The sequence below is a fragment of the Malaclemys terrapin genome, chromosome 4 (assembly GCF_027887155.1).
Source record: "Malaclemys terrapin pileata isolate rMalTer1 chromosome 4, rMalTer1.hap1, whole genome shotgun sequence".
Lineage (NCBI taxonomy): Eukaryota > Metazoa > Chordata > Testudines > Emydidae > Malaclemys > Malaclemys terrapin.
Genome location: NC_071508.1, coordinates 93,337,018 through 93,357,996, shown reverse-complemented (window position 1 = coordinate 93,357,996; position 20,979 = coordinate 93,337,018). Strand labels below are relative to the sequence as shown.

Here is a 20,979-nt window from a genome sequence, read left to right as displayed (position 1 = left end):
GGAAGGGGATCGGATGGGGTGTAAGGACTACAACTTCCATCGGGCCCTGCACTGCCATTGCCGTGTTCTTGGCTATCTCGGGTGCTGGTGGGATGTGGGCAGCAAAGTTTCCGAGCCGTAAGGTGCAGCAGGAGTATTAACCCCTTCCGCTAGAGTCGGTGATGCGAGGGTGCTGGGGCAAAGGGGGCTCTATAGGTGTAAAGCCTTGTGGTTTGGGAGCTGTGCACTGGGTTGTGTGGGGTTCGCACTAACTCAGCCTCTGAGTGCAGACTCTCGCAGTGATTACTGTTGGTACAGTATGTGTGTAGTATTGCAGCTTTCCGTAGCACCTGATTTGAATGGGGAGCTTCTGGGATTTTTGTCATTTTGTGCGTTTGTACGGTGCGGAGCACAGAATACATAATAGTTTTATGGCAAAATATGTTAAAGCAGGAATTAAATATCTGCTTTGGAGAGGTGCCATCCTGAGTACGCAAATTTGTACAATACAAAGACAGTAGATGTTGTTATTGCTGATAGGCCTTGCAGAACAAGGCAAGTGAGACCGGTGGTGATTTAGAGAAGAGAGGGAACACTTGGTGTGTCTTATCCTAGCTTTAAGCTGTCAGAACATAGTCATGTAAGAGAACAGCAAATTATAATGTTATTTATTGTTAACAATAATGCTTTCATTAAAGGGTTGTCTGTAAAAATTAAATAAGGATCAGATCCTTTCTTCTCCTCTCTCTGCTGAAAGAATCTGGGACCATCATTTCTACAACCAGACGTGCAGCAAGTAAACTCTGAAATGCCGTAATTCATCATCTCTCCCAACACGCTCCTGCCTCTGAAGGAGAAGAATATTCCAGGACAGCTCTATCTGGACAAATAGACAGCTTCAGGAGATAAACTATTTCTTTTTGTATATCTGTGAGAGAGTGAGTGTGCGTTCTCCATTAGCACTATGGATAGAAGGTGTTATGGCTGTGCATCCAAATTTACTCTCTTCAGAAAAGAGGCAAGTCTCTCTTGAACACTGTATACAAGATCTGGCCCTAAAAAGTCAGTTAGGCAGGCAGCTGAGTGAGTTTCCTCGTGGCAGTGTTTGATCAATGCCATCTGAACAGTTTGAGGTTCCTTATATCAGAAATAGTAACCCCACCTCCCACACTCTGCTTTACGTTCTACAGTTCAAACCTGCTGCGCTTCCTTGGCTCTAAGCACATATTTTTGTGTGTGTCAGTGTCATTGTTTTCCTTAATTGTATATTAATTATATATAATTAACAGACACATTAACCTCTCTGTGTTTAAAACATGTAGGAATTGCTATAACACAGCGGTTCTGACACTGTGGGTTGTGACCCCATTTTAATGGGATCGCCATGGCTTGCATTAGACTTGCTGGGGCCAAAGCCCGAGCCCCACTGCCCGGAGCCAAAGCCAAAGCCTGAGCCTCATCGTCCCAGGCGACAGGGCTTGGGCTTTGGCTTCAGCCCTGGGTGGTGGGGCTCAGGCTACAGGCCCCCTGTCCAGGGCTGAAGCCCTTGGGCTTTGCCTCCCCTTACTATACTATGGGAGGAGATGGTATGCCTGACTCCAGCAGGTGATCAGCTTATGTCCTAAAGGCTGATACTTTTATGCTGTTTATTCTAGCTAGTGTAGCTGCAACTACTATTCTGATTCATACAAATATTTAATTCTCTTTTTAAACTTACAAAGAAGCACATATCATAACTCTGAAGTACTCTTGATGTGGAAGTTGCTCATATCCAGAGAGATTCAGTGTATATTTTACAGAGTTGTTGCAGCCAGCCAGTGAAACCCTTGCACTTCCTTGTTTCTTCTCAGTGTGGGTGCAAGAACTGTGGGCGGGCATTCTGCTCAGGCTGCCTTGGGTTCAGCGCCATTGTTCCCCATTACGGGAATACTCAGCAGAAGGTGTGCAAGCAGTGTCATGGGGAGCTAACCAGGTAAGGTGGGAGACTTGGGCGCAGTCTGTGTGTTTATATACTCTGTTGTTTTGTTTCAGCCTCTGGTGTCACGATGCAAATTTTGATCCACTTCCCTTTTTATAACTCCACTTTCCTCGTATGCCGTCCATAAACTGACATGCCAAACCAGTCCTTTACTGAGCTGTTACCATGTGGATTTCAGTTCCAAGTATCCATACAACTGTATAGTACAGGGGTGGGCAAACTTTTTGGCCCGAGGGCCACATCTGGAAATTGTATTGCTGGCCATGAATGCTCCCGAAATTGAAGTTGGGGTGCGGAAGGAGGTGAGGACTCTGGCTGGGCATGCAGGCTCCAGAGGGGGGCCAGAAATGAGGCATTCAGGATGCAGGAGGGGGCTCCGGGCTGGGGCACAGGGTGGGGGTGAGGGCTCTGGCTAGGGGTGCAGGCTCTGGGGTGGGGCTGGGGATGAGGGGCTTGGGGTGTAGGAGGGTGCTCCGGTCTGGGACCGAAGGGTTTGGAGGGCAGGAGGGGGATCAGGGCTGAGGCAGGAGGTTGGGGCGCAGGGGGGTGGCTCAGGGGTGCAGGCTTCGGGTGGCACTTACCTCAAGTGGCTCCTGGAAGCAGCGGCATGTCCCCCCTCTGGCTCCTACAAGGAGGCACGGCCAGGCAGCTCTGCTGCGTGCTGCCCTGTCTGCAGGTGCCACCCAGCCAAAGGGAGCTGCAGGGGCGGTGCTTGGGGCGGGGGCAGTGTGTGGAGCGGAGTCCCTTGGTCGCGCCTCAGCATAGGAGCTGGAAGGGGACATGCTGCTGCTTCCAGGAGCCACGCGGAGCAGCCCCGACCCTGCTCCCCGGCTGGAGCACCGGAGCGGGGTAAGCCCCAGACCCCACTCCACAGAGGGAGCTCAAGGGCCTGATTAAAATGGCTGGTGGGCTGGATGCAGCCCGCGGGCCGTAGTTTGCTCACCCCTGGTATAGTAGCTGAGTAGCTTGGTGATTGGAAGTGTTGCCACTAAATCAAAAAACAAACAAAAATAATCCACCTTCACTGTTTCAGAGGCCTAGATGCCATGTATAAGCTGAAGATATAAGGTTTGTGGGATTGATTTGGTTGTAACAGAAAAAATATTCACAGTCTTCCAGCTTTGAAAGCCTCAGATGCATACATTTGTTAGTCTCTAAGGTGCCACAAGTACTCCTGTTCTTCTTTTTGCGGATACAGACTAACACGGCTGTTACTCTGAAACTTGTCAGATGCATAGGTGCAGGTTGCATAGTTAAGCACACAAATCAGGACATGCAGAGTTAAGATTAGTATATAATCAGGTATCATAGATCTGTAACTCAATATGTTGTCATATATCATAATATTTTGCATTCTATAACCATTTCTGTAATATACTATAATGTATAAACATTGTATAATACATTTTAAAACATTTACGTTATATAATTTTGTATTTTGAAAGCCATGTAAGGCAGATCTCTTTCCCAAGGCTTCCCACTGTGAGCCAGGAGAACCCAGAGCCTTTGTCCCCAAGTCTCTTTCCATTTGTTGCCTCTTTCTAACTGCAGGCTGCTGCAGAGAGTGGTGTCTGTGCTCCTCTTATTGTGGAATACTGATGACACATTTTAAACCAAGTACATTTTGCCCAGGTACTACAGTGATGAGTGCGATAGTAATGTGCATCGTAATTTCTCTAGGTTTGAAAGAGAGAGGATGTGCAGTTGTAGCATTATCTGGACATCTGTCTCAGGTCTGTGTTTTACAATTGAGATGTTTGTTTTTGCTTTCCAGAGGAGTGTCTCATACTAGTACAGCTAGATGGTCTCCACCAGAGAACTACAAAAAGTAAGTTTTGCTAGTTAGTCCAGCCCATTTGAATCTTTAGGTGGGTATTCTTTTGGTTCTTGGCCTCTCTGTTGAGACTGCCAACAAGAAGGTGGGCTTGTGACATGGACACTTCTCTGCTTGGAACTGGACTGAGAACAGCAGCTCTTTCAGTTAGGTCACCAAACAGCCACCTCATGGTAATGACTTTTGGCTGCTATAGACCATGACTGAATTCAAACCTGTGATCTAGAACTGAAAGGTTCCATGTTTCATTACTAGTTATCCAGTCTACTTTTTGACCATTGTATATTGGTACTGCTGTGAGAGGAATGGTTTTCCTTAGTCCTTGGGAGGATCTCTGTTTCCCCAGTCCTGAATCCATCCTAGCAAAGTCAGGAGCAGGAATAAAGGAGTTTTCCATATTCTGCCCTATATCATCTTTCCCTAAATAGCATGTTTGTAGAGGACCTTTCGGAAGATGCCTTCATAATTCTTGTTCTAAGTGCCTGCTCCAAGTTATGCTTGTTTTTTCCCTTGTCACAGGCGTGTAGCAGCTCTTGAGGCCAAGCAGAACCAGCCGACGGGTCCGCAGAAAGGCCCAGTGAAACCCCAAGGCCAGGCAGGCTCCAAATATCAGGGGCTGTCAAAGGAGGATCGAGCTATTGCAGAGAGGCTGGAGAGGCTCAAGGAGGAAACGAAGCCCAGTGAGTTTCATAGTACGGTGGAGGCTTCCTGCATCTGAGCAGATGTTCCGTTGTGCTTATGAACTGTACAAATATCAAGGGTGGACTGCACAGTCGCAACAGTCGGTGCATTATAGACTAGCCTCCAGTCATGGAAGCTGGTGGGAGAAAGCTGCCCATGGGAGCCAGGTCCTGCCCATGCTATCAGAGCAGTGGATACCTGGGCCCCATTCTCTGGGCTGCTGCTCTCCAGCGCACACATTTTGCTGCCTGGACCTCTGCTTTCTCACTGGTTTGCCCGGTGCAGTCCTTATCTTGCATCTCTTGACACAGTGAAATAAGCTGCTTGTTTACATCTGTCCTGGGCATGTCCCTGTGCAGGATAACATGGTAATGATAGGAACAAAGTGAAGCAGGGGACTGCGCACGGTGCTGTTACTGTGTGGCCAAACTGGTGTGCAGAGGTCACACATGGGAACGCTTTGACTGAAGTACTGGGTCCCACCAAGAGCAATGCAGGGCTCCATGGGACTACACTTTGCCCATTCCTGCTTCCAGGAACAAACAAAGGAAAGCCGACTTCGGCAGGCAGTTCTAGGATGCTTGATTGGGAAACGGCAGCAATGGACTGTCTGGCTCCAAAGTGGGAGGTGGAACATGCATTTTGCTTTCACTCCTCTAGTTAGGTTGGTGCTGCAAACTTCATGGCTGGGAGATGTACAGGGGAGGAGGCAGTGGCTAGAATTAAGTGGTGGATGATAGCATTAGACCAGTGGTTCTCAAACTTTTTATTGGTGACACCTTTCACATAGCAAGCCTCTGAATCTGCCCCCCCCCTTATAAATTAAAAACACTTTTAAATATATTTAACACCATTATAAATGAGGAGGCAAAGTGGTGTTTGGAGTGGAGGCGGACAGCTTGCGACCCTCCCCATGTAATAAACTCACGAACCCCAGTTTGAGAACCCCTGCATTAGACCAATGCCCTAATCATTTCAAGGTACATGAGTCACACAGTAGCAGGACCCTTGTATGTGGACATAGTAACTGAGTCGCAGTGCAGTTTTTATTGGAAGAGACACCTCTTTTGGAAGAACACATTCCAGCAATCAAGAGAGTTTTAAGCAAACCACAGGGGATGTTGAGCATGGCTCTGGCTAATTATTCCTGGCTGTGATCAGTGAAGTGAGGGAGGCTTTGCTTAGCTGTCCAGGGCCCCATTCTCGAAAGAAAAATATATTCCAAGACACTAAAACTATAAAAGCCATTTGCTTGCTGTAAACAGAGTTGGTCTGAATTGCAGAGTCCATCCCGTCTCAAGCTGAGATAGAATCTAGGCTTGCAGCACTGAAGGATGACCCCAGCAAACCCATTCCATCCACACAGGAAATGGAAGACCGTCTGGCTGCCCTGCAGGGAAGAGCCCTTCCATCCAAAACTCCCAGACCGGTAAGATCCCTTGGTCCCCTTGTGTCAGTTCTTGCCAGTTTCTCTATCTGAGCTCTCCCAGTGGTTGTAGTGTCCCAAGAGATTTCAGAGGCCTATCAGGCCCTTCCTCCTGCTTCATCGATTCAGGTCCATCTGGCTGCTCCAGAAATATACTCATTAGCTGCCAGCTTGTGGTCTAAGAGTGCATTGTCACGCTCCAGAATTGAACTAAGGGCACGTGTTCTTCAGCTTGATGAGGACTCAGAGATGGTGGGCCATTTGTGGCACTGCCTCACAAATGATTGTAAGTGAAGTGCTAGGAGCTGTTGAGAAAGGATCCTCCTTCCCTGAGATTCAGGTGAGACTTTAACGGTTAGTCTGTTAGCTGTTTTATGTGGGTGGACCTGGCTTGAGGGGGAGCATTGTCTGGAGGTTAGAGCCAGGCGCCGGGAGTCAAGAGTCCAGGATTCTAGTCCCAGCTCTGCCATCAACTTGCTTTGTAACTTTGAGAAGAAATCTGTGGCTTGATTTTCAGAAGTGCTGAGAACACACAACTCCCATTGAAGTCAATGGGATCTGGGAGTGCTCCCCACCTCTGAATATTGAGCTATTAACCTCTCTCTGCTATAGTTTTTCCATTTATGAAAAAAGGTGATAATACTTGCCTACTTCTGAAGGTTGATGTGATGTTCACTAGTGCTTTTAGATTCTTGCTTGAAAGATGACATATCAGCTCAAGGGATTCTTATTAAATAATTAAGCGATCAAATGAATGGCAACTTAAAAAAACAGATTAATAATAACTAATTTGGAGTGAGACAGGAAAATATTTCCTCTTGAACTGTGGTAAATACGAGACTATGCTAGAAGTTCACTTGTCAAAAGAAAACAAACTTTTATGAACTCATCAATGAAGATAAAACATGGCTTCTGTGTAGAGAGATGTCAGAAATGCCTTCCAAGAGTGTGGCACAACATCCCAAACAGTGAACAGAGCACCAAATGTTTAAAACAATATTTACATTGAGACACAGCTGGGTCACGTTTAACCCCAAATTTAGGTGGTGGTTGTTTGTATGTTTAAAAAAAAATAAAATTCCAAAGCTGAAGTAGGACATTTGCAAAAGTTTCCATAACTTAAAAAAAATAAAAATAAACGCTCCTCTACAATATTGACAGCTCAAATGTTGTAGCCCAGTGATAGGACACATACACTTGAAAGTGAAACAGAGCAGGAATTAAAATGAAACTGGTTAGCATTCATCGCAACATTCATTGCATACTGAGAGAAATGCAAAATAGATTATTAACATTGTCAAGTGTTCTTTAAAACATAAATGTGGGCATTTTTAAAAACAAACCTTATTTTTAACTGGACAGGTTCCCCTTAATGATCCATATAAAATGTACTGGACTGTTTCACTATATCTATAGTGTATTTACATTTTACGGCCAAGATTTTCTAAAAATTGGTACTAAATTTAGGCTCCTAAATCCATATCTAGCTGTAAGTGGCCTGATTTTCAAAGCTATCTATTTATCTTAGGCACTTATATGTCCTCTATCACTGCAGTTTCTTTAATGTATTTATCCTCACAGCACCCCTGGGAGGAAGGAACATGTGATTATCCCCATTTTACAGGGGAAACAAAGGCTCAGAGATATTAAAGGCTTGTCTACATGTAAAACACAAAGGCAGTACAGCTTTGCCGCTGCAACTCTTCAATGTAGACACCACCTATACTGACAAGAGGGGTTCTCCTTTTGACATAGGTAATCTGGCTCTTGAGAAGTGGTAGCTAGGTTGATGGAAGAATTCTTCTGTCAGTCTAGTGCTGTCTATACTGGGACTTAGCTTGGCCTCACTGTCCCTCCCAGGGGTGTGGTTTTTTCACACCCTTGAGTGATATGGTTATGCTGAGCTAATTTTCTAGGGTAGATCAGGCATAAGTGACTTGCTCATGGTCACACAGGAAGTCTGTGGTGGAGCAGGGGAATTGAACCCATCTTTCTAAATCTCAGTTTAGAGTGGTCCTAGCCACACTCTCTCCTTTTTCAAAACAATTTCCACTGACTTATATGGGAGCTGCTGCATGGTTGCCAAACAGTTGTGAAAACTGGACCACTTATTCTGGTGCCTAAATGTCGGGCCCAGTGTCACAGTAAGAATCCGTATCAGAGCTCGGATTAGATCGCATCAGTTTCTGGCTCCCAGTTCTGTGCTTGGATTAGCCGGTTGACTTCAGTAGAAGCTGTGCATGCGCAACATCTCTGAAAATCAGGCCCAAAGCACCTCGGGTTGGGCACCCAAAAATGTAGGCACCTAGCATTAGTGGACACTTTTGGAAATGTTGATCCCAATTAGGATAGTCTCATAATTGGTTACACAATTTTTCAGATTTTTCAATTTGTCTCCTTCCATCACCTGTTTAACACTCTCCTACAGCTTTCTCCCATGCACCCTCTCTGTTTTTCCAGGCGCACCAGCCCCCTGATACCAGAACCCAAGTCCAGCAGTCTGATGACCTGTTGACCCAGCTGGCTGAGGAAGTTGCCATTGATGAGAGTTATAGTCCAGGAGCCCAGCCTCAAGGTATTTGTTATCATTGGCCTCAAACAGTTTTTCTTAAGGACACTCCATACACCACGATGTAATAGCAATTTTTTTTTAAAGTACATCAGAAGCAGGAAGCCTGCTAAACAACCAGTGGGGCCACTGGGTGATCAAAGTACTAAAGGAGCACTCAAGGACGATAAGGCCATTTCAGAGAAACTAAATGAATTCTCTGCATCGGTCTTCATGGCTGAGGATGTGAGGGAGATTCCCAAACCTGAGCCATTCTTTTTAGGTGACAGATCTGAGGAACTGTCCTATCATCAGAGGAGGTTTTGGAACAAATTGATAAATTAAACAGCAATAAGTCACCAGGACCAGATGGTATTCACCCAAGAGTTCTGAAGGAATTCAAATGTGAAATTGCAGAACTAGTAACTGTAGTCTGTAACCTATCATTTAAATCCGCTTCTGTATCAGATGACTGGAGAATAGCTAATGTGACGCTAATTTTTAAAAAGGGCTCCAGAGGTGATCCCGGCAATTACAGGCCTGTAAGCCTGACTTCAATACTGGGCAAACTGATTGAAACTATAATAAAGAACAATATTGTCAGACATCTAGATGAACATAACTTGTTGAGGAAGAGTCCACATGGTTTTAGTAAAGGGAAATCATGCCTCACCAATCTACTAGAATTATTTGAGGGGGGTCAAGAAGCATGTAGACCAAGGGGATCCAGTGGATATAGTGTACTTAGATTTTCAGAAAGCCTTTGACAAGGTCCCTCACCAAAGGCTCTTATGCAAAGTAAGCTGCCACGGGATAAGAGGGAAGGTGCTCTCATGGATTGGTAACTGTTAAAAGTTAAGAAACAAAGGGTAGGTATAAATGGTCAGTTTTCAGAATGGAGAGAGGTAAATAGTGGTGTCCCACAGGGGTCTGTTCTCGGACCAGTCCTATTCAACATATTCATAAATGATGTGGAAAACGGGGTAAACAGTGAGGTGGCAAAATTTACAGATGATACAAAATTACTAAAGGTAGTTAAGACCCAGGCAGACTGCGAAGAGCTACAAAAGGACTTTCAAAACTGGATGACTGGGCAACAAAGTGGCAGATTAAATTTAATGTTGATAAAAGCAAAGTAATGCACATTGGAAAGCATAATCCCAACTATACATATAAAATGATGGGGTCCAAATTAGCTGTTACCACTCAAGAAAGAGATCTTGGAGTCATTGTGGATAGTTCTCTGAAAACATCCACTCAATGCGCAGCGGCATTCAAAAACGCAAACAGAGTGCTGGGAATAATTAAAAAAGGGATGGATAATAGGACAGAAAATATCATGTTGCCTCTATATAAATCCATGGTATGCTCGCATCTTGAATACTGTGTGCAGATGTGATCGCCCCATCTCAATGAAGATATATTGGAATTGGAAAAGGTTCAGAAAAGGGAACAAAAATGATTAGGGGTATGGAACGGCTTACGTATGAGGAGAGATTAATCAGACTGGGACTTTTCAGCTTGGAAAAGAGATGGCTAAAGGGAGATATGATTGAGGTCTATAAAATCGTGACTAGTGTAGAGAAAGTAGATAAGGAAATGTTGCTTACTACTTCTCATAACACAAGAACTAGAGATCACCAAGTGAAATTAATAAGCAGCAGGTTTAAAACAAATAAAAGGAAGTATTTCTTCACACAACGCCCAGTCAACCTATGGAACTCCTTGCCAGAGGATATTGTCAAGGCCAAGACCATAACAGGGTTCAAAAAAGAACTAGATAAATTCATGGAGGATTGGTCCATCAATGGCTATTAGCCAGGATGGGCAGGAATGGTTTCCCTAGCCTCTCTTTGCCAGAAGCTGGGAATGAGCGACAGGGGATGGATCACTTGATGATTACCTGTTCTGTTCATTCCCTCTGGGGCACCTGGTACTGGCCACTGTCGGAAGACAGGATACTGGGCTAGATGGACCTTTGGTCTGACCCAGTAGGGCCATTCTTATGTGTGTTATAATGAGAAGGAAGCAGGTATCTCCCAAACCACCAGGATTAAGTGGTGCCAAGTATCCTGCCTTATCCCTACCTCCCCCTTACCAACACACAGTGCTGACCAAGAGCAGCAGCCGAGACCTATGTTGATTTGCCATTGTCTCAGCCCGTGTGGTTACGTTTCCCCTTTCAGTGGTAATATTGTTGGATTATTTTTCTCTTATTTTTTTTTATGGTAGCCCAGTTTGGGGAGGAACAATTTTTAGAATTTCCAGTCCTTCCGTGTTTTATTAGATGGTTCACATGGTAGTAGTAAGATCTTGGGACACTAGTCTGGCCAGAGCCATGCCCAACATCCTCTGTGGTTTGCTTAAAACTCTCTTGAAAAGGGTGTCTCTTCCATGGGACCCCAATAAAAACTGCACTGTGACTCAGTTACTATGCCCACATACAAGAGTCCTGCTACTGTGTGACTCATTTACCTTGAAACTCATCAGTACTTTTAGCTATGGAAAAGAGAGAGCTGTGCAGCAGACATCTCCACAGTCTGAGTCGAGAGTTCTGTTACTCTTAGTCCATTCTTTTAATGGCATGGGCTATGCCTGGAGAGGGTTGCCATTGTAACACCTACATGCTCTGTCTGTCTGTGTTCCAGCTGTTAATACCCAGACCCTGAATGATCTCAATCGGAGAAGTGGGGGCGGCATCAGCGCTGCTGATCTGGACCCAAAACAGCTGGAAGAGGAGAAGAATAAACTTCTGGCAGAGGCTGCTGCTGAGCTAAGGGAGGAGAACACTAGGGAGAAGAAAATCCTAGAAGTTGCAAAGAAACTGGCAGCACTCAGAGGCCAGGACCCCGAGAAAGGTGAGTAATAGGAAGAAACACTAGGTTGTGCTGAAGAAGAACAGGACGGTGTTAGCTTGGTGGTAGCGTCTCTTTGTCATGCTGGGAGAAGTTGGAGCTTTTACATGAAGATTAACCTCCATTTAGCAATGGGAAGAAATTACAGCTGGAGGGAATCACATCTCTACTAGAAATGGATGGTCCCTTGATGACAGGATTTGGGGTCCAGTTGTTAAGCTGTATGGAGTAGTCCAGGATTATGAAAACTAGGGGTTGAGGCCCACTAGGGGTGAAGCTAACTCCCTTTGCCCCATACCCAACCCAACAGCTAATTCCAATGTGCCAAGATTTGTTTAATTATGCCCCTTTAAATGCATTATTTTTCTTCCTTCAACCCCAACTTTTAAAAATTTGAAAAAAAAATGTTATCTCCCTTCCAAACAGACCCATCCCAAAAGGAGATGCCGGTGTGCGTTCCTTTCAGTGTACCATCTGCTTTGCAAAAACCAGTACTGGGTCGAGGGTTGTGATGCAAGATCAAATTCAACTCCCCATGCCGAGCACAGACAGCGTCCCTTGAGATCTGAAATGGCAACAGGTGCTATACAAGTGTAGCTCACTGTAGCCTCATAACCTTCCACTCCTCTTGCAGTTACTCTGGAAGACTATAAGCTCCCTGACAGTGATGAGGAGCTGACGGAGGAAGAAGCCATTCAGCGAGTCCTAAAACAGGTCAGGAACAGCTGTTGGGACTCCGCTCGCTTTCCTCTTAAATAATCCTAGCATTTTTGTTACTTATTCAGTGTGCAATGACCCTGTCGTCTGTCCCTGGGCCAGGGTCTTGCTCTCTCAGATCTTTCACATCTAGCTAACTCCACCTCAAAGTGATTAGCAGAGCAGTTCTGTAGCCCAGCTGGCTAAGGTTGCAGACTATGTTCTGTCGTTGTGTGCATCTGACTTGCCCTTTCTTGGTTCCTTCCTGTGTGGATATGCGACTTCCCTGTCTCGAGAGCCCCATGTATCTCTGGAGTTTGCTACAGAAGGAAGGTCCTGATAGCCATGGAGTACGCAGGCCCTTGCCGATCTCCTGTGTTTTTTCCCTTTCATGCACACATTCTCTCTCTCTCTCATCCCTTTTCTCTCTTGATTGCTACTCATCTGATGTCCCTGCTCCTAGGCAGGAGATGATGTAGTGCAGCTCGCTTTATAAAGGCAGTTCTCCCTCCCTGCAGACCTCTCAGCTATAACATTTGGGCTTCTCTAGAGAATTTGGTGATTAAGGGAGGGGAAAGAAGTTTTGCTCCAGGAGAGAGGCTCACGTAGGAGTTTGAAACAAAAGACTTCATGCTTTCTTTTGTTCCCAGCTCACGGAGGAAGCAGCTCTGGATGAAGCAAGTGGCTTCAACATCCCTGCCGATCAGGCCACCCACCCAGCAACCTCACAGCAGAACACAGCCAAGAAAGCAAAGCTAAAGGTCTGTGAGCCAGTCAAGCCCTCTTGAAATGACCTGTTCCAGTTCCTGATACAACACAGCTCTGTGTAACCCAAATCTCAGTCCTGCTCTGAGGCTGCCTTACAATGGTATTTACTGTACTGTAAGTTGCCAAAACCAGAGCACGGCAAAGAGCTACTAACCTGCTTCCCCTAGGTTGGCAGGCTGAGGAGGTGAATGTCTCAACTGGCTTTTCCAAGGCCAGCCAACACTGACTATACCAGGGGTCGGCAATCTACGGCACGCGTGCCAAAGTTGGCACGCGAGCCAAAGTTGGCACGCGAGCCGATTTTTCCTGGCACGTGGCGTGGGCTGAGCCGCTCAGCGCCGCTGCCACTCTGGAATTCTCACTGCCGGCTCCTGCGGGTCCCACTCAGCACCCGCTGCCGACCTGGGTGAACGAACCCCTGGCTGGCAGCCGGCTGAGACCCCGCTGGCAGGAGCTGGGGCAGAAACCCCAGAGTGGTGGCAGGCCAAGCCAGTCGCTGCTCTGGGGTTCTGGCTGCTGGCCCCTCGCCAGCAGGGGTCTCTACCGCGCAGCTCCACTTACCTTGCTTCCAGTTGGAGGCTCTCTTGCAGACAGGGTCCAGGCCTCCAGCCCTGCTCAGGCCTACCAGCCACCTACTCCACTCACCTCAGCTGCCAATCTTGGTTTCCAGCCCTTGCTCATCCTGCTTTCGGGCCTGGAGTCCCAGCAGGCCACCCTTTACATATAACAGTAGTTTGGTTATATATTATAGACTTATAGAGAGGTCTTCTAAAAAGCATTAAAATCTATTACCGGCACGCGAAGCCTTAAATTAGTGTGTATAAATGAAGATTCGGCCCCCCCATCTGAAAGGTTGCTGACCCCTGGACTATACTTTGTGTCTTCCCCCTGCTGGCCAGCTTTAACAGGGCTCTCTATCTGGAGCATAGCTCCTTGAAAACCAGCCATCTGCAGGACTGGATGGCACCCTCTGCAATCAGAGGACCTGGTCAGTATATAGTCAGCGAGGAAGATACAAAAGAAGGGATTCCTAACCCATCAGTGTAATTACACAGAACATAAGCTACAGTCTACTACTAGAGAGCCTGATCCTGCATTGCTGAGGTCAATGGGAGCTTTTCCACTGGCTCCAATAGGTGTAGGATCAGGTCTGTAAAGAGCAGTAGTAATCAAGTGCCTGTGTTCTTTTATAATGTCAGTGCAGGGAATTAGTAAAAGGATGCCATATATTGATGGCTATTCCAGCCTGTAACATAGCAGCATGCACACGCTCTCTGTTATGTATCAGAAGAATTAAATGAATCTGTGATCTCCATGTAATTGAAGTGTCTGTCCTCAGTGAGAAAACATCTTTAATTACAGATGTTATCAATGTGTCAATGTTAAAGCTTTCTTACTCTGACCTTTCATGATCATTAGTGTGAATGTAATTATATTATTATTAAAAACAAACTTATTAGAGCTGGGCCACATTTTTTTTGATCAAAAGATTTTGCAGATTTGTCTCATGTGCCAAATGGTTTTGGTTGGGGGAAAAAAGAAAAACTCTCAGAAAATTGAAAAGTTTAGTTTTCTGACACTTTCAAAATGAAATGGTTTGATTTTTTTTTTATCCAAAACAATTTTTTCATTAGAAATTTCCTTCAGTTTTATTAAGAAAAATAAAAACATTAAACCTCTAAATCTAAACCAAAGTTTTTGTTTCAGGTAAAATGAAACACTTAATTCAACCTGAAACAAGATTGTTTTCAACTTTTTGGTTTTGCTAAAATGTTCAAAAGAACTTCGCTTTGGATCAACCTGATACAATTTAAAAAAATACTTAAATTCAGAACTGCCACCAAATGGAAAAATAAGTTATTCACCCAGCTCTATTTATTGTTTTGCTGGGAAACAGTTTTTGCAGTCTCTGAAGAATGTTCTGACAGTTTCTCCAAATAGATATGTGGCTTCTGGAGTGCTAAGCTTCTACCTGTGACTCTTTTATCACCATAAAAGAGACCAGGCAAGTTAGGTAATATCTTTTATTGAACCAACTTCTGTTGGTGAAAGAGAGACGCTTTCAAGCTCCGCAGAGCTCTTCTTCAGGTGTCTCTCATGAACAGAAGTTGGTCCGATAAAAGATATTACCTCATCCACCTTGTCTCTCTCATATCCTGGGAACAACATGGCTACAACAACACTTTTATCGCTGCAAGGGCAGTATAAATCTAAGGAGACCGATGGTCTTGTAGTTAAGGCATCGCACTTGGGAGATTTTGAGTTCCATTCCGAGTGCTACCACAGAATTCCTGTGTGACCCTGGGTAAGTCACAGAGCCTCTCTCTGTCTTGATTCCCCATCTACAAAGTGGAGAGAGAATAATACTTCCTTCCCCCCGCCCCTTGTCTGTCTGGGCTGTTTAGATTGTAAGCTCTTTGCAGCAGGGATTGTCTCTTCTTGCCTGTACAGTGCCTTGCTCGGTGAGATCCTGATTGGGGCCTCTAAGCATTGCCATTTGCCACAACACAGATAATAACTGTAGGTGGATGTTGGTGACATCAAACAAGCAGGAGAGGCTATCTGCCTATCACGAAGGTAAAAGCACATGCAAACTGGGTGGGAGCAATTATTTTTTAGTTAGAGAATTAGGTAAATGCATGTGCAAACAAGTGCTTGGACTCCAGGCAAGCTTGCTGTGCAGAGTGTGGTGTCTGCAAAGGTTGGACACCCTTGATGTAAAGACACTGAAGTAGTATATGTGTAATTGTGACCAGCATATATCAGGGCCACCCGGGGGGGGGCTGCAAGTGAGGAAATTTGCCCCGGGCCCCACAGGGGCCCCCATGAGAATATAGTATTCTATAGAATTGCAACTTTTTTTATGGAAGGGGCCCCCGAAATTGCTTTGCCCCAGGCCCCCTGAATCCTCTGGGCGGCCCTGGCATATGTTAGAATGTAAGTGCTGTATGTCTCTGTTCTGGACAGAATCACACTGTAAAAACCCTCCCCAGTTGCTGTCCCAGGTGAAATGATCCTCACCCAGCATAGTTTAGTCTAATTATCCTAAATTGTCCCAATCTGATCCCTGATTTTTATTTATCTGATTTATTCCTGTATTAGAGCCAAGCTCCAACTGCCACAGCTAGTGCTAAGAAACCCATCCCAATTGCTAAGGCAGAAGACAGTGATGAGGAGGAGTTACCATGGTGCTGTATCTGCAACGAAAATGCCACATTGCGCTGCCATGACTGCGATGATGATCTCTATTGCCAGCGATGCTTCCGGTAACACTGATAACGCCTTTTGACTAGAGATACCCATCAAGATGAAACCTAGTTCTCCATGCCAAGTTAGAATAACAGAAGAGTAGGACTAGAAGGGACCTCAAGAGGTCATCTAGTCCAGTCCCCTGCACTCATGGCAGGACTAAGTATTATCTAGACCATTTCTGACAGGTGTTTGTCTAACCTGTTCTTAAAACTCCAATGACTTCCACAACCTCCCTAGGCAATTTTTTCCAGTGCTTAACCACCCTGACAGTTAATTTTACCTCATGTCCAACCTAAACTGCCCTTGCTGCAATTTAAGCCCATTGCTTCTTGTCCTATCCTCAGAGGTTAAGGAGAACAATTTTTCTCCCTCCACCTTGTAACAATCTTTTATGTTGCATGGTTTAGTGGGTGTTTCTTCTTCTAAATGGAAGAACCCATAAGAGAAGGAGAAATTTGAGTCAAGAGTCAGATTGTTACCTCGCCCTTTCAGGAAATAGTTTTATAGCACTGTTAGTTAACACTAGCTAGCATGGAAGTACAATCACTATCATCATGCTTCAGGGCATAAACTGGGATAAGGAAAAAATGTTCCTTTCATATTATAGTATTGCATGCTCTAGGTGTATCATGGTGAGGATATTATGCCTTTTTCTGAAGACAAGATGTGCAAGACCATTGTTCAGGTTTGGCAATTACTGTGGTTTGTTAATGACCTTGAAGGATGGGTCAGAACAGACTCAGTTGCAGAGAGATCAGCTAGGAGGAAAGTGTGGGATCTACAAGGATAGAACCGTGGCCTTAAACCATGTGAATTTTTTTTTTTTTAAATCTGGTGATTCCTGAAGCACTTGAAATTGGAGAGCCTTTACATTTTATGTATGAAAAGCTTCTAATTCTCAGTCAAGCAATGCAATAGTTGCAATTTTAACTTTTAAACACCTAAGGCTTTTGCATTCTGGCATGTTATAAATCTCTGGTTTAAGAAGCTATTTCCCTTCAGTGCAAGACTGTACTGTGAAACGGAAACCAGATGGTAGATTGAGATGATCTCTGATGTTCATTCTGTCATTTCATGGCCTGTTGATGGTTCTGCAGAAACCAATCCAATGGAGGGGGTGGTGTGAGTGAATATATTAAAATAATAAGGACATGCCTAACTGGTAATGCTAAATAAGTTTAAGGAGAAACACATCAGCCAGATAACGGAGCGGTAAGAGGCAGAGATGAGAAAAGTATCAGAGTGGCAGGGTATTAAATTAAGTCAGCTGTATGCTCAAGATCAGGGTTTGTGTTTTCAGTCAATAAATAACCCTCCCTGCCTGAAATTGAGCAGAAATTAATTGAGCAGGGATTTTGCCCTCTGCAATTCATTTGCAGTGCCATATGCAACAGATTATAATCACAACTCTTATTACAGGCCTCTTACCCACTGTCCTGAGAATGTATCACTAATGACATGAACATGAATATTTCAGAGAGACCCTTTGTCATTTCTCTCTCCAGAAGTCAGAGGACAGAATGAAGTTTTCTGAATTAGCAGGCAGTCTTCCTCTTCATAAAGAACTTTCCAGGGCGATGTTTAAAAAAAAAAACCTCAGCTGTTAGTCTTGATAAAGCCAATGGTGGCCCAAGGGAGAACTCCTCGGTTAGTCAAATGCATCAATGGGGGTTGTCTCTTGCTTGCATTAGCTGGATGAGGCTCTGTGCAGCTGCTACTGCTGGGTAGGCTGGTCTGCAACAACCTACCGTCACTAAATGCCATCTTCAATTCTTGTTTGCCTTTCAGGGAAGGCCATGATGAGTTTGACCGGAAGGAGCACCGCACATCTAGCTATCGTCCTCCTCGTAAGCAGAAATGAGTCCATGAGCTGTGAAAAGGGAAGAAGATGGAAAACAGAGATACAGAGGGAGTTGTCAAGATGGGAAGAGTCCACGAGGGCATGTGCTTGCTACCAAAACAGAGGATCTTTTGAACAATTTGAGGAACCTCTGTAATTCCAGAGAAGCTTGGCGAAAATGTGACTCCCCTCCCCAAACATAGCCAGGGAAACATGGCTGGGAATGAAGTGCACGCTCTGCATACATGATCGTTTAAGCCAGTGGAACATTAGAAAATGGATGAGTTGATATAAATGGAATAGCATGAGTTTAAAACGGGGGGCATTTGGATGCTGGTAAAGCTAGGGAAAGAGCATGAATTTAAGCCATTGTGAGGCTGCGTGATGAATCATTTCCTGCTTTTGCTGCTAATTTACACATTTTGTTCAAAAAAGATGACAAGGCAAGTTAAATTAAGAAAAGATAAAATTCTTCATGGCTTGATCAGATATGTGATAAGAATCTCCGAAGTGTAATAAAGGAATGGGAGTAGGGAAAGCTCTTGAGAATTTCTGAAATTGTTTTACAGCATGTCATCCTGCAGTCATGCCCTGTGACCTCAGTTCTAATGCCAGATGGATCAAAAAAGGAAATGAAAGGCCTTACAGTTTTTTGACATACTCGGGCTGGATGTGAGAGGACGTGAGGTGACCTAAAACTGTCGTATAGCATTGTTGGGGGCTTGCTAAACAGCAGCTGTGTTCTACCCCAGTAGTGGCTGCATTTTATTGGTGGATGATGTCATTCCTATAGCTGAAAAGCATTCTGGAGTCTGTCAGGATGAAAGGTGCTTTGTAAATGTAAAATACTAATAATGAGCTGAATTCTGTTGTCAAATAGGTATGTGAGAATTCTGTTGAAGTCAATGAGAGTTGTACACATTTGTCTGAGAGCAGAATTTGGCCTGATACAATTATTAAAATCACTGGTAGACTAAAGATACCACCCCCTGCTATCTCCACTGCCCCCACATATTTCTGTTCCTACGAATGAATACATTAAACGGAGCTCTATTCTTGCCCATCTCTGGTGCCTGTCCTGGTGCATGTCACAGATCCCTAAGACCAAAGTCATTGGGGTTATCCACTGACCTGGCAAAATTCACTCTCTCTAATACAGTTCTGAGTAAGCCATAAGTTGCTGAGGTTCTGTTTATATTAACAGTGGCAGTGCCTAACTCCTTTGTACAGCGCTTTGGGATAGCTGAGTAGGAAAGGTATTGGATTATTATGATGTAATGCTGACAAAAAGCCCAGCACTCACAAGATGATGATAAACAGTTCCTGCTCTGAGGAGGTTAGTCTAAAAGATGAAAACCAAGATTCATTTCTGGGTTTTACTGCGTAGGAGTGGGAGCCATTTCATAATTATTGGACTGGAATGATTACTCAGCTAACCACCCACACTTACAGAAAGGATCTGCCTTGTTCCCTTTGTGGCTCAGTATTTTCAGGGGGAGAGGGGAGTAACTACTGTTCAAATGTCTGCTGTCTGATTGATTTTTAAGAGGTGTCTCTGTGTAGTATTTGTCCAAACTGCTCCAGCAGTAGGTCTTAATCCTGACTCCCCTCCAGACATTCAGACTACGTGCATTCAATTCTTTGTTTCACAGCTACTTCTCTTAAACACCTCACCCTGACCTGTGGGTTAATTACGCCTAGGTGAATCTCAGCACCATCCTATTGAACTTCCTGGTTTCCTCAGCCACAGTTGAACTTGTAGCTATTTATATAGTCAGCCAGGGTGGCCCTGTGAGCCCGAACAAGTGCATCTCATGAGGAAAACAATTGGTAGGTTACAGCTTGAGCCAGCCTGCTGGCTTGCCCAGGGTTCCAAACTGGTTTCTGTGGGCTCATCTCATTGAACCCAGAAAGACATGTCCTGGAACTGACGTTTAATACCCAGTCACATGTGGGAGCTTCTCTTTACTTGCTTTGGTCACACAGACTGACCTCCCCTCTCCACAGAAAATGAACTTTTGTGGATGCTGAACCCTCTGCATGTGATAATGGGCCTTTTCTGTGACCCTCCCCTTGAAATGCATTAGACTCCATCACTAGCTTATCAACTTCTATAGTGTGGGGAAAGAGGGCTGTTTGCAGCAGGGTAGACAGACTAACCTTTTGGTTTTCTCTTTGGAAAAGACAAATAATGTGACCCTTATTTAAGAAGCATGCTTTTAAAGAGTCGTATGGCTAAAGCCCTGAACAGCTTCCCATTATCTTCAATGGACTGGTGTGGTTATAGCCTTGTCCAGTGCTTTGAAAATACTCAGCAAAAGCCATGAAATCCTGAGTCACAGCTGTGCAAATGAAGGGGAGAGCTCTGTATCTGCAAAAGAAACAAAATTGGGCTTGTGCCCTTTTTCGCTTCTTTATGAGGGATAGAAAGGGCCTGAAAGGGTTTTCTTCCCCCAGAACGTTGATTTTTCAGCATTTAAAATATCAGATCTTGCCTTTTTTGGCTGGAGAATTGAGAGTGATTATGACATCAGAAGAGTTTAAAACCTGAATATTTGAGAGGGGAGCTCAGAGGTGTTATTAGGAGTATGATTTAGGGGGAAATCTTTATTTCATGCACATGGGCCAAAATACTCAATTGTAAAACCTAGATCAATAGAATGTTTCCAGCTGTGTTTTATTATAATCAAAAGAGGGTGTGTTTTTAAACAAACATTCCTATGCAATACTTGCAACTCACCCCTGGCAGGCTTGTGCTAGTGCCTGAGAACCAGGATAATAAAAGTAACTAGAAACTGATTGTAAACAACAGCAAAATTGGCTAGTCTATTTTCATGGTCCAGGCCAAAATAAATCCAAACAATAAACAACAACATACTATATTTAGATTTTAAGAATTCTTTCCATTGAAAAAAATACTTGCAATTTTGTATGTTTTTTTTTCTTTTTAATATGATTTTTGAACTTGACAGATCCACTTAATTTCCCCTCTCTCTTGTATTGATCTGGGAAATCAGAATGGATTTTTGGAGCAGTTCCTGGCTGATAGGCAAATGTATTTTGAGACAAAATTTTAACATTACTTACCCAAGTCCCTGAGGTTTTTCAAAACCCATATTCAT

The 20,979-nt window shown here is 44.4% G+C and overlaps 1 protein-coding gene across 5 annotated transcripts; it reads left to right on the top strand.

Annotated features, from left to right (window-relative positions):
• The first annotated feature begins 33 nt into the window (after nt 1-33).
• ZFYVE19 (zinc finger FYVE-type containing 19) lies at nt 34-20,739 on the top strand. Of its 5 annotated transcripts, none has more exons than XM_054028306.1 (12): nt 34-122; nt 737-997; nt 1,830-1,951; nt 3,732-3,785; nt 4,311-4,471; nt 5,756-5,901; nt 8,359-8,473; nt 11,095-11,304; nt 11,936-12,015; nt 12,648-12,758; nt 15,868-16,031; nt 17,806-20,739. In XM_054028306.1, the coding sequence occupies exons 2-12, from the start codon at nt 944-946 to the stop codon at nt 17,876-17,878; spliced, it is 1,290 nt and encodes a 429-aa protein (XP_053884281.1). In that variant the 5' UTR covers nt 34-122; nt 737-943; the 3' UTR covers nt 17,879-20,739. The 5 variants fall into 5 exon arrangements, with proteins under 5 accessions (XP_053884281.1, XP_053884284.1, XP_053884282.1 ...); XM_054028309.1 differs by having other exon boundaries at nt 52-117; XM_054028307.1 differs by having other exon boundaries at nt 62-122; nt 678-997.
• The last annotated feature ends 240 nt before the right edge of the window (nt 20,740-20,979 follow it).

Coding starts and splice junctions, on each gene's coding strand:
- ZFYVE19 (XM_054028306.1), top strand. CDS start 944: ATGGATAGAAGGTGTTATGGCTGTGCATCCAAATTTACTCTCTTCAGA. Junction 5,902..8,358: donor CATCCAAAACTCCCAGACCG/GTAAGATCCCTT, acceptor CTGTTTTTCCAG/GCGCACCAGCCCCCTGATAC. Junction 8,474..11,094: donor TCCAGGAGCCCAGCCTCAAG/GTATTTGTTATC, acceptor TCTGTGTTCCAG/CTGTTAATACCCAGACCCTG.